The sequence below is a fragment of the Protopterus annectens genome, chromosome 13.part0 (genome assembly GCF_019279795.1).
Source record: "Protopterus annectens isolate FY-2018-M chromosome 13.part0, PAN1.0, whole genome shotgun sequence".
Taxonomy (NCBI): domain Eukaryota; kingdom Metazoa; phylum Chordata; order Ceratodontiformes; family Protopteridae; genus Protopterus; species Protopterus annectens.
The window spans coordinates 809,874,620-809,888,571 of NC_056747.1; the positions used below are offsets into that span (position 1 = coordinate 809,874,620).

General features: G+C 40.2%; 1 protein-coding gene across 1 annotated transcript in view; it reads left to right on the plus strand.

The window, feature by feature from the left end:
* Positions 1-12,325, plus strand: part of LOC122787969 — a 1,400,032-nt gene extending 1,387,707 nt beyond the window's left edge. Inside the window, exons 8-9 of the mRNA XM_044054898.1 lie at positions 11,776-11,944; positions 12,252-12,325. Coding sequence (XP_043910833.1) covers positions 11,776-11,944; positions 12,252-12,325 — 243 coding nt within the window. The remainder of the gene's footprint in view (positions 1-11,775; positions 11,945-12,251) is intronic.
* Positions 12,326-13,952: the final 1,627 nt, after the last annotated feature.

Below are 13,952 nucleotides of genomic sequence, written 5' to 3' on the forward strand. Positions count from 1 at the left end.
CAACACTTTGCATAGTGGCTTATTCATTCTTCACAGTATTATGTAGGATCTGTCGTCACATGCTAGAAGTCTAAACCTCAAAATGCATTCACTCAAGACACTCCTTAAAATGGAGAACATCAACATATGTGCAGTGACAGAGACCTGGTTCAAGGCTCCAGAGAGCACCCCTGCATTACCAAGCTATAATTCATACCACACCTTTCGGCCACCTAACCTGGACCAAAACACTAAAGGTGGAGGCGTGTCCATATTCATTAAGGATATCCACACCTCCAGGCTAGTTGCTCAGCATAATGCATCCGAGATTATCCAAGTGCAACTATCTCTGGGCAAGACTGCAATCCAAATTGTAACTTTCTACAGATCCCCCACCATGCCCCAGGATTCCCACTCCTCATTTCTTAATACACTGGAAAATATTAGGGTACAACCCAACACCCCAGTAATGGACAATTTCAACTACCCCACCATTAACTGGGAAAACTACTCATGTACCAACTCTTTTGCTCAGTGTTTTCTGGAATTCATAACTTCCACTGCCTTGGATCAACTTATCCACACCCCCACCAGGGGCAGCAATATAATAGACCTGGTCATTACCAACATGGACGACCGGTGTTCCACACCAGAGGTCAATTCCTTGTTGGTCAAATCCGACCACAAGCTAATCACCCTAAGACATCCAGATCCCGCCCCCACCCCATTAGGGAAACCACCGTAAAAAATTTCCCCAAAGCCAACTTCACGCTTCTTATGACACAAATGGCAAACTTCACGACATTCATGCAGACCGGACAATAGAGGTACGACTGCTGAATCCTACACAAATGCACTTTATAAGCACTTACATGAATGCATGGATTGTGCTGTCCATAACAGAACCAAGATGCTATCCTGCAAAAAAAGGAAGCCAATCTGGTGGTCCCCTGCTATAAACAAACTCTACAACAGAAGAAAGAAACTGTTGCCAAAAAGAGTAAAATTCCATGATTGGAGGAACTCCCTGGTCAGCCTCAGTAAGAAGCCAAGATCCCTCATAAAATCCTCCAAAGCTAGTTACAAAAACAAAATCGCCACTGATTCTAAAAATAACCACAAAGCATTCTATAGCTATGTCAAGAATCTCAATGGCAACACACAGAACTGCTCTGAGCTACAGCACAATGGCACTAAATATACAGAACCAACTGATATTGCCAACATCCTGGCAGATAGGTTCAGTGCTAACTTTAACCCCCTCTCACCCCCTAAAAGGCCCATCTCTATACCAGAAGAATGCAAAGTTCCAGTAATCACGGCTGCACAGGTGAAAACTACACTCTCCAAAGCCAAGAACACAGCATCCATGGGACCTGACAGCATCCCAGGCTGCATTCTAAATGAACTGCAGAATGAACTGGCACCCCACCTAAGCACCATGTTCAATCATAGCCTCACCTCAGGCTTTGTGCCCACTGAATGGTGCACAGCGACAGTTATCCCACTCTACAAAGGGGGAGCCACCACGGACCCCGGGAACTACTGCCTCATTAGCATAACGAGCCTGGTCTGCAAGGCCATGGAATGTATCATCATGGATCTTATACACAAAGACATTGGTAATCTCCAAACTCTGGACCCCACCCAGTTTGGGTTTGTAAAAAACAGATCATGTCTCCTAAATCTAATAGACTTCTTTGAAGCAGTCACCAAAGCTGTAGATGAGGGTAAGGTGGTTCACACAGCCTATGTAGATCTTGCCAAGGCTTTTGACACCATCCCCCCACTCTGGAATTATAGATAAACTCACTAAACTAGGTATAAATCTCTATGTCACAAGATGGGTTGCCAACTGGCTCACTGACAGAACCCGCACTGAAAGTAGCAGACTCCAAATCCGACTTCAGACCAGTGACAATTGGAGTACCACAGGGTTCAGTCCTGGATCCTCTCCTGTTTGGTATCTACTTTTCTGAAGTACAGGCTAACACAGAAGGTCTTTGGCTAACAAAGTTCACAGATGACTGCAAACTAGCAGCCATAATCGAAACTCCTAATGATGTGGACATCCTACAAAAGGGCCTCATGGAGACAGATGCCTGGTGTCAAAGCCATGGCCTCAAGCTCAATGCCAAAAAGTGCATTGTCATCCCCTTTGGTAAAATCTCTGTACCCATGAGCTACCACATAGGTGGTAGTCTACTTAACACCGAAAGTGTGATGAGACCTTGGGACACAGGTGGACAGTAGTCTCTCCTTTGATAATCACATCGCCACAGTAGTCAGGAAATCCTTCTACATGGCACACCTCATCACAAAAGGTTTCTCATCCAGGAAAAAAGAGATCATTGTTCCCCTCTACTCATCACTCATTAGACCAATTATAGAGTACGCCTCTTTTGGTATGTACCTCACAAGACATCTACAACAACTGGAAAGACCGCAGAAATACCTCACAAAGAGGATTACTGGCCTTAAACAGATGCTCTACACAGACCGTCTCAAAAAACTCCAGCTTTACTCCGTCGCATGTTGCCTGCTCAGAGGCGATCTCTGCCTAACATACAAAGCTATGTCAAACCCAGAGCTGTTGGACATGCTCCACTTAAAGAAATCCCAATCCTTCCAAGCTACATGCTGTAGGGACCTAAACCTTGTCACTACAATAAACAGAACATGCTATTGGGATAGATTCCTGTCCCAGAGACTTCCCATACTCTGAAACAAACTACCTATCTATATCAAACAAAGCTCCTCATTAGCACTCTTCAAGAAAAATCTTGATGATTGAATGGGAAATAGGAAATTCACCCCAGGGATCACCTCTGTGGCTCTGCTCGACAGGGGCACAGGAAAATAATTTTCTTGTGTGGCGAAAGCCAGGGTACCTTTTTGGCTAGGCTTATATAGGCCCTAGGGCCAATAGCCTAGTACTTAGCTATGAACCTATGAACATGTCAGATGTTCAAAACCCACACTCACTGACTGTAAGCATTCTGTGGCCTAATGCTGTTATGTATGAATGACATCCACATCTGTTATAATGTGTGTGATTACAGTGAGAAAAACCTCCCCCATTCTTTTTAAGTTACAGAAATTGTTTGCAGCACAATCATACGATGTAATAATTTTACAAAGATAGAGTCTCATAGCTTTATGATTCATACATGTGTTGTTAGTCAGTGGACTTCCCAAGCTTGCTGTTCATTTCCAGCAAACAGCATTGCATAAAGTTATTATTCTCAGCTTATAGTTTAGAGATACAAAGTCATTTTGTAATTTCATGCCAGTAAAACAGTTGTTCTGCGAATGTAATGTTGTGAGTGTTCCTGTGGCACATGCATTAAGTAATGATGTGCATAGTATATCTACACAGCTAGAGTGTGGTTCAAATCTGGGAGAAAGTTATTGTACAAAACAACAGGAACAGCTTCCCTGGCTGAAAAATGTTGATGTTGTAATGCTCACAGTTGTGTGAACATTAACATAGTTACTTCCTTGTCATCATTCTGACAAAAATCACACTGTACAAATTTGCCTGAAATGTCCTTTATTACTTCACACATTAATTTCATTTTTTAATTTTATTTATTTGTGATAAGATCCATTGCTATGTCAGTCATGTGGCAGGCACAGTCAATACACAGCTCTGTAGAGTGTTTATTATGATAGGCAGGGGTTTGAATCTGGTAACATTTGTCTGTCAAATAACTGTGTCAGACAGGAGTGGCTTAGGCAAAGGAAGTATTTATGGCACATTTAGAGGGCAACAGTTTTAAGATATCACCCTCCAATGTAGGAGATCCATACTGTTTACAAAGGAAAGTGTTGTAAGCCCATCAAATGTTTTCTTCAAGAAACGCACAGTGTGCCTATTTCTGTGGCATCACAGGTTGATTTGCAACTTTCCAGTATCTGTCCTGGCATGTGTTCAAGTCTGTGAAATAGAACACAAATTAGGTCCAACAAACAGAAACTCTAGACCGTAATGAATTCACTAAAAATTAAAAAACGTAGTCAAAATAGTAAGGGCTAAAATAAAAACCGTTTATTTTAAGCGCTTTTCGTCTACTGTGAAAACAGGACTTCTTCAGAAGGTTTAATTTTTAGTGAATTCATTGCGGTCTAGAGTTTCTGTTTGTTGGACCTGATTTGTGTTCTATTTCACAGTCTGTTTGCCGTCTTTTCGTATTTCTCATGTGTTCAAGTCTGGCAAGATGCAAGTGTTGCATATTTCGTTGATTGTTCACAGGTATTACTTAATATCCATATAAGAATGCAATGTATTGCGTATCTTCCTCCTAATTTTTATGTATTACTGTAATTGCTTTCTTACCACTGTACAGCTTTATAGGATATGATGACTTACACAATATTTCTTACTGTACGGCATTTTGCAAGATCATCATAAAGTATAATTAGGCCTGTGTTAGGACACTTTCTTATGTGTATCTGTTGCTTACATGCTGTTATAGCAGTGTTCGCTGTAATTTCTTGTGAAAGCCCAATATAATCATGTAGTAGATGCGCTCCATTTATGAACGAAGATCTTGAATTGCTGCAGTGTCATCAAATTTGTGTTGTCATTTGTCACTTGTGTATTTTGAGTATTGTATTACTGTTTAGAATGTACATGAATATACAGCACATGCTTGTCTAAAACGTGTCAGGGTAATATACCCCCTTATCTATGGTTGTCAGATGACAACAAATGGTAAAACATGGCCCTTTCTGAAGTGCATGATACAACAGCTGTACAGCTCATTCCTTCTCGTTTATACAAGATGAAGTGGAGAATACACTACTGTCAGTAATCACACATACATTTTGTGTATATACATGTCATATTCAGTAATTGTCCTTGCTAACTATTAGCTTAAATTGGCATGTGATCAGCATTAATATCACATTTACTCCCCTTTTTTTACAGTCTTGCATTGTTTATCTCACATCTATTGTTACACATCATGTCCAGTGTTAGTTACGTACATGGATAAAGAATATGGAACAGGATTAATTATTATAACATCAGTATGGACATCTTTCTGTTTAAAATGTTTCTTTGTGGCATTTGACTGCATTAACTGCGTACATTTTCTCCATTTACCTCCCCATACTTACGTCTGCACTATTAGTATTGTTTTCTGTGTACTTTATCCCCATTTAATGTCCCCGGCATCTTAAGTCTTGTACTCAACTTGGCCTTATTTCATATAAGCTGTCCACGTGTGCTGGCATAATAGGTTTGCCTACAGGTAAACAGTTTGGTTTAAATTGTTTTAAATTGTATGCTCATGCTCTCTAGCACTGTTTCATGGCTACCAATACTGCTACCAGCCACAAAATGGTACTTAGAAACATACAAGTGTGATGAGTAGCATGCAAATTCAGTAAGCACTGCATATTATGCTAATACACTGTAATCATGTAGTCTCTACACAAAGTGTACATGAATGTTAATGAATCCCAGGGAATGTGTTAGAAAAATCATGAGAATGTTACAGTTAAGCGACTGTAAATGCCCATAAACCATTCTCAACTTTAAAATAAAAATTCAAGCCTTGTTAACAAGGAAAAATTAATAGTAGGCACTAAACAGCCTATAATTGCAAAGTACCCTGCTAAGGAAACAGCTCCTATACTTTACAAAAAAAAAAAAAAAGCCCCAAACCAAGCATGTCCAAGGGTCAGCTTCCGGTGATTTCTCCTGTCCACCTGGTGAATCTGGGCATACTGTGGCAATGCAGCAATTGCCTCATGTACACAGACAACCCTCTCCTCCTACCTCCCAACACTACAACCTGTGAGAGATGCACTTACATAGCCAAAATGCAAGCAAAGCTCTCTCCACCCAAGATTGTGCTAAACAGTCAAGAGGAGAAGGTTAACACCCACACTACATCTCAAGCAACACATAGCCCTTCTAAACCCGCATCACCAACACCCACATATAGCAACACTAAATCCACATATGCAGAGGCCCTTAACTGTAACCTGCCCAAGCAACAAAGACCTCTGAAGCTGAAACGCAAACAAACACCAATCACAACCAATGTGTCACATAGTTCACAACACCAGTGTGCCACCCAGCAACAGCCCCTAAGGCAAAACAATATACCTAACACTTTAGTCATAGGTGACTCTATAGTCCGGCACACTGATGTCCCTCTCACCAGGTTGAATAAGGAGAAAATTACAGTCAGCTGCCTGTCGGGTGCCAGGATCCGCCACATAATGCATGCACTCAAGTTACTCCACAACAAGTACAAATATGACTCTGTCATTGTCCATGTTGGAGTGAATGACTTGAGACGTACCTCCCTGGACTACATGAAAAGAGACATGGAAGAGCTCTCGGATCATGTGGCCCAGGCAGGTATGACCCTAGCCCTGAGTAGCATCCTGCCTTCGCCCAGAATGATACCACAATATAAGGATAAAATGATTGACTTCAACAATTGGCTAAGCTTATGGTGTCATTCAAAGGGGATCCAGTATCTGTCTGCCTGGGATGACATGATTGACAGACCACGATGCTTTGCCAGAGATGGTCTGCACCTGTCGCCCCTGGGATTCAGGTTACTGGCTAAGGCTCTTGCCACCCCTATAGTGCCTTTTTTAGGCAAACTTCAAAGGACAAAACCACCACCGCAACAGGTACAAGCATGCAAAATCTGAAGGTAATGCTACTCAATGCTAGAAGTCTAAACCTCAAAATGCACTCTCTCGAGGCACTCCTAAAAATGGACAATATCGATATCTGTGCAGTAACTGAGACCTGGCTCAAGGCTCCAGAGAGCACCCCTGCAATACCAGGCTACAACTCTTACCACACTTTTCGGCCACCAAACCAGGACCGAAACACTAAAGGTGGAGGAGTGTCAATATTCACCAAGGATATTCACACCACCAGGCTAGTTGGCCAACACAATGTGTCTGAAATTCTCCAAGTGCAACTAACACTAGGTAAGACTGCAATCCATATTGTAGCTTGCTACAGATCCCCCACCATACCCCAAGATTCTCACTACACCTTTCTAAACATACTGGAAAATATTAAGATAGAACCAAACACCCTAATACTGGGTGATTTTAACTACCCTGCCATTAACTGGCAAAACTACTCATGTCCCAACACCTTTGCGCAACGGTTCTTGGAATTCATAAATTCCAATGCCCTGGATCAACTAATCCATAGTCCCACCAGGGCTCCAATATCCTAGACCTGGTCATTACCAACATGGGAAATCAATGCTCCATACCTATGGTCACCCCCTCGTTAGTCAGGTCTGATCATAAGTTAATCACCCTTAACATCCACATCCCACCCCCACCCCCAGTAAAGAAACCACCATAAAAACTTCTCCAAAGCCAACTTCATGCTACTCAAGTCAGAAGTGACAAACTTCATAACACCCATGCAGACGGGAACTGAAAGTTCAACTGCTGAATCCTACACTAAGGCACTGTACGAGCACATCCACTCATGCATGAATCGTGCCATTCCAAATAGAACCAAAATGCTCTCATCCAAAAAAGGAAGCCAATCTGGTGGTCCCCTGCCATAAACAAACTTTACAACAAAAGGAAGAAACTTTTGCAGAAAAGAGGAAAATTCCAGTATGCAAAAATCTCCCTTACTAGCCTCAGTAAGAAACTGAGATGCCTCATAAAATCCTCCAAAGCTAGTTACGAAAATAAAATTGCCAAAGATTCCAAAGACAACCACAAAGCATTCTATAACTATGTCAAGAATCTAAATGGCAATGCTCAGATCTGCTCTGAGCTAAAACAGAATGGCATTAAATATACTGATCCAAAGGATATTGCCAATATCCTGGCAGATCGATTCAGTGCCAGCTTCACCCCCCTCTCACCCCCTAAATGGCCCATCTCAATACCGGAAGATTGCCAAATTCCAGTAATAACGGCCACACAGGTACAAAACGCACTCTCTAAAGCCAAGAATACAGCATCCATGGGACCAGATGACATCCCGGGCTGTGTACTACATGAACTACAATATGAACTGGCACCTCACCTAAGTGTCATGTTTAATCATAGCCTCACCTCAGGTTTCGTGCCCACTGAGTGGTACAGAGCTACAGTTATCCCAATCCACAAGGGGGATCCACCTTGGATCCCGGAAACTACCGTCCCATCAGTCTGACAAGCCTTATCTGCAAGGCCATGGAGAGTATTATCATGGAACTTATAAACAAAGACATTGGCAACCTTCAAACACTGGACCCCACCCAGTTTGGGTTTGTGAAGGGCCGATCTTGTCTCCTGAACCTGATTGACTTCTTTGAATCAGTCTCCAGAGCCATGGACAAGGGTAAGGTGGTCCACACAGCCTATCTAGACCTTGCCAAGGCCTTTGACACCATCCCCCACTCTGGAATCATAGATAAACTTACTAAGTTGGGCATTAATCCCTATGTCACCCAATGGGTTGCTAAATGGCTTACTGATAGAACCCACACTGTAAAAGTAGCCAACTCCAAATCCAGCTCCAGACAAGTGACAAGTGGAGTACCTCAGGGTTCAGTCCTGGGGTCGCTCTTGTTTGGCATCTACTTCTCTGAAGTACAGGTCAACACTAAGGGACTCTGGCTAACAAAGTTTGCAGATGACTGCAAACTGGAAGCCATTATTGAATCCCCAAATGATGTGGATACTCTACAAAAGGACCTTACAGAAACAGATGCTTGGTGCCAGAGCCATGGGCTCAAGCTCAATGCCAAGAAATGTATTGTTATCCCTTTGGGAAAAAACATGTATCCATGAATTACCATATAGGTGGCAGTACACTAAACACAGAAAGTGTGATGAGACTTAGGGACACAGGTGGACAGTGGTCTCACCTTCGATAACCACATCGCCACAACAGTCAGGAAATCCTTCTATGTGGCACACCTCATCACGAAGGGCTTTTCATCCAGAAAAAAGGAGGTCATTGTCCCACTGTACTCATCCCTTATTAGACCCATTATAGAACACAACGCCCCATTTGGTATGTACCTCTCAAGACATCTGCAACAACTGGAAAGGCCTCAGAAATACCTCACTACAAGAATCACAGGCCTAAAGCAGATGCCCTACGTTGACCGCCTTAAAAAACTCCAGCTATACTCAGTCGCATATCGTCTACTCAGAGGCGATCTCTGCTTAACATACAAGGCCATGTCAAACCCAGAGCTGTTGGACATGCTACACTTAAAGAAATCCCAATCCCTCAGAGCTACACGCTCCAGGGATCTAAACCTTGTCATCACAATAAACAAAACATGCTGGAGGGATAGGTTCCTGACCCAGAGACTCCCCAGACTCTGGAATAGATTGCCCATACATGTCAAGCAGAGTGCCTCTTTGGACCTCTTCAAGAGGAACCTTGACGATTGGATGGGAGAAAGGAAATTCACCCCAGGGATCACATCAGTCGCCCTGCTAGACAGGGGTCCAGGAAAGTAAATAATGTGGGAAGAAATAGCCAGGGAATTGTTATGGCTAGGCTTGTATAGGCCCTAGGGCTGATAGCCTAGTACCAACCTATGAACCTATGAAGATCTCTCAATGAAATCTTATAAAGTTTTGTCATTATTTTTATGTATACACTGTGCTATGTATTTCCTGAGTTTAGACAGAAATGTTCTCATCCCCCCAAAAAAAAATTGTTTATTTTATTAAACTGATTTGTTTAGTATGTTGCTTTTCTATTTTATCGCAAGACTTGCAAGAGAATATATTTGCAAAAAAAGCCAAATAGTCCATGAAAGGCAAAGTGGAAGTTATTCTAAGAGGAGTGCAATCCATATACTCTTAAGTATAACTTTAATGATGGAATATGGGGGTGTATGGAAGAGAAGCATACCAGAGTTGGAAGTATTGCATACCACACAATGAACCCTTGTATTAAATCATGCAGGGTTATAAGCACAGTGTCTTAAGAATGCTCATTAGGAATTATGTAGCGATTTTCAAGACTTGATGAGATATGAGTTTGGCATGGTCTTGGATTCTATTCCCTGAGGATTTTATATTGTAGGGATACAGTATAAATCATGAGAAGCATTCAGTGATGCATGGGGTAAAGCAAGAAAGGGATGGGGCAAGGGCTATAATATTGGAATGATCTTAGGTCATTCTCCTTGTGTGTGTGTGTGTGTGTGTGTGTGTGTGTGTGTGTGTGTGTGTGTGTGTAAACCTGTGCGTGCGTGTGAATTCATGCATCTTATATAGTAGAATATGCCTGTATGCAATATTAGATGATATTCCTGTGGGATTATTTAATTGGCTTAGCTATGGTAGCACTTGTGAGCAGCAAGGTAGTGATCACATTGCAGAGAATGAGAGACTATTCCATATAGTACTCAATCCTTCTGTTTTCTCTGTTCATTCACTAATGATGTCCCTGTTCTGAAAACACATGTGCATTGTTGTATGAAAGGGTGAATCCCCCTGCCACTGTCAAAATGTGACCAGATGTTCAAAAATATAGCCATATATTTGCAACTCCAAAAGGCATGTTTAGTATCACATTCCTATACATTACAAGCAGGGCACTTGCCATTTGTTAATGAAAAAGTTGCTGTCTGAGTAGGGGTTAAAGTATGTATTTTATTAAAAGGGGGATAGGTTTATGATAAAGGTATAACAACCCATTTTGGTCTTACATTTGTATTAATAAGGTATTTTCTCAAACTGTCAAAATTTGATACTTGAAAATTAATTTTCGTATATATTTTACAGACTTCTAAAAACAGGGTTACACTTAAAATGTATCACATAGTTGCACACATAACTGAACATTCTTGAGACACAAGTACTACCATGGGTTCTGCAAGTGGTTTAAGTCAAACACCACTAAATTTCACACTCACACACACCTGAGAAGGGAACACTAACATTGACCCTGCAGGGGGAGGCAGGTCCATTAGCATTCAGCTTGTAGTTTTCAGTGGAATTAGTTCAGTAAGAGAGTTGCATGTTTGATGAACTGTAACTCAACAAACTATGTGACATATTTAAAATATATTGTAAGCAGATCTCTCCTCTGTCTTGTGTTCATATCTGGTGCACATTATGAAGCAAATTTCTCATTTCTGGCTAAGCATATCCAAGACTGTCCTGCCCCTACTTTCTGGATCAATGTTATGTGAAACATAGTACAGAACTATCTTATGTGCCAGGTTAAAGAGGGGTCATCTGGTGTATTAGTGCTTTGCTCTACCAAGGAGCACAAATCACTAATTACATTGGTGACCATAGACTTTGTTGGCATAACTAGTATGTAAAAAAGCAGGAGGTGCCTTTCAGGGAAATAGGTAATGGGTAAACTGGAAGCAAAGGCTTTACAGTTGACAAGTTCTAATTTTAGCAAGCCTGTTTGCATTCATGTGCTGTAAAGCCAGGGATATTACTTTCTATGAATGCTAGCAAGGAAAGCTGCAGAGATATAATAATTTCACTGAAAATCCCAAGACCTGCAACTTGTGTTAGAGATATACCTGCGGTATTTTTATTAAACATAGTTTTTAATATTTTTATAGACTTCAGCTATTGTAATGGAAAGAAAAGGAACTGCATAGTTCTTTGTGGCTTTAGTTTAAGAAAATCCTCACCTGTCCTATACCAGATACTACAATTTGCATTGTTTCGCTACTTATAAAAAATCAATCTTCAAATGTAGGTGTGTTTGAAGGAAAGAGGCAATCCAATTTGATGTAAAATGTTTAAAAAAATGCAAAGATTAACTCTTTAATAACAAAGTCTTTAACATCTCTTGAACAGGAATATGAGAAGACACCTTGCATGCAAGTGTTTACTTCAGATGAACTCATGATTTCTGAAACCTGCAAAGCCTTAAACATCCTTTATGTATTTAATGGGACATATGAACCGTATCTAATTCACTTGCTTTTTCCACTACAAGTTGCATTTCGAAAGATGCCACCTGCAGGTGAATACTCTTTAACTAACACTGAGTTTTTATTATGTTATGAAACAAAACCAGAAATATTTTTGCAACATTTATTTACAATTATCTATTTTACTATGTGTATTTTTCTGAATTTATACATGTCCTGTATTTAGTTCAGAATTTGTTTTAGAAAGGAACAGTTTCTTCTTCTTCTATGGGGAAAACAGTGTAAGAAACTTCTTCACTGAATAGGTAATGTAAGACAATCAGTATAATTTGTATAACAAATGTACCATGCCACATTTTCTGCTAAATCTGATTTTTTTTCCCTCTACTGGTTCTATAGCAACTCCTCACAGAAAAGTTCAGCTAGAGTTTGAAAACAGTTCAGATGTTTGTAGTAGCCGAGCCCTCCCATAAATTGGTCAGCTGTTGCCATCTTGGGGTGACTAACTAAAGCAGAAATGCTGAAGAGTGAAATGTTGCTTAGAAGTGTAACTGTAACATTGTGCAGTCTTTGTCAGGAGGTAAGATGGTTAGTTTTGAGAACCAGCCTAAAAAAGACAAAATGCAATGACTTCTCTACAGGTCCGAGATGTTTCATTCAGAAGGAAAGATGATGATAAATGAAAATAGTCCTCATCTGGTGTGGGAGGGAAACAGTTTGAAATATCTGGGTATGAGACCGAGCTTCCTTCATCTTTACCCTGTGGCATAGACGTAGCCAGGCATACACCATATTAACCATAATGTACAATTAACTTTTAAAGATGCAGCACTTTTCCTAACACATTGTTACCAAATGCCCCAGTTTCAGACACACTGAACAAATTAAAAGAGCACAGGTGAATTAGCAAAGATGATAGCTGTGTGATGGATGTATGGTTGTCATACTTGCCATTTAACACTTTTAAAATAACAGTTTTAGGATATATTATGTAGAGAAAAGGAAGGTGGAAACAACATGGGATGTTGATGTTCAAAGCACAGATTTGTATCTGTTTCCATGTAGGAGAAATAATCTTGAAACTGGTATACCGTTGCAGAAAGCTACCCTAAAATTTTGCAGCTAGCCACAAGGCACAATAGCAGCTGAAAATTTCTGATGATTGTTAATCTTGGATATCAGTGTATGAAGACAGGTCATTGTGTCAGCCTGCTAAGAGATGTAGTCCTTCATTAGTGCTTACATCTAATAGCTGATTAGAAGAAAAAATTGAAAGTAAGAATAGAGACACAGGTTGTTGCTTTGGTACGCTACATGAGGTATTCATAAATTTCAAATATGTTTCTAATACATATATACATACATACAAATAGAGAAAGAGAGAGAGAGAGAGAGAGAGGGAAAGGTGTAATATCAGTAAAGGGTGGTTATAGTTATCAGCATGTCTTGTGTGGTTCCATGTGTAGGTTTGGAAGATATTCAGAGTTAAAAGTAAAATGTAAAGTGGTGGTTTCAGCAACAGTCACATATGTTATAAAGCATAACATCAGTACTCTGAACCATATTATTTTATTTATCAGAAGTTTTCATAAAATTGGGTCCTATATTTTCATGGGCAGTTTCAGAGGTACAACTTGCAGTGCTCTTTCCGTTAGAGTATAGCAAGTAATATTTTGAACAACACCTATGTGGTGCCAGTGCATTGCAGCAGGAAGTAGTGTGACTTAATTTGAAAAATATATATATATATATATATATATATATATATATATATATATATATATATATTTATGTATGTATTTGTGGATGTAGATGGCAGATGTCTGAAGGTTTTTTTTTTTTTTTTTACAAAAGGACTCTATAATCCTTTAATATTTTCCAATGAAGACTGGTTTCCTCTAAGTAATACATGTACCATTTGCAGCCACTATTTTTAATATGTGAAGTGTTTTGCGATTTGGCAATTTAAATATGTTATAGGTTCATAGGTTCATAGGTTCATACTAGGCTATCTGCCCTAGGGCATTTATAAGCCTAGCCAGAGTGTGTTTGGCTTTCGCCACCCATTTTAAATTAATTTTGCTATGCATTTTTTGAGGT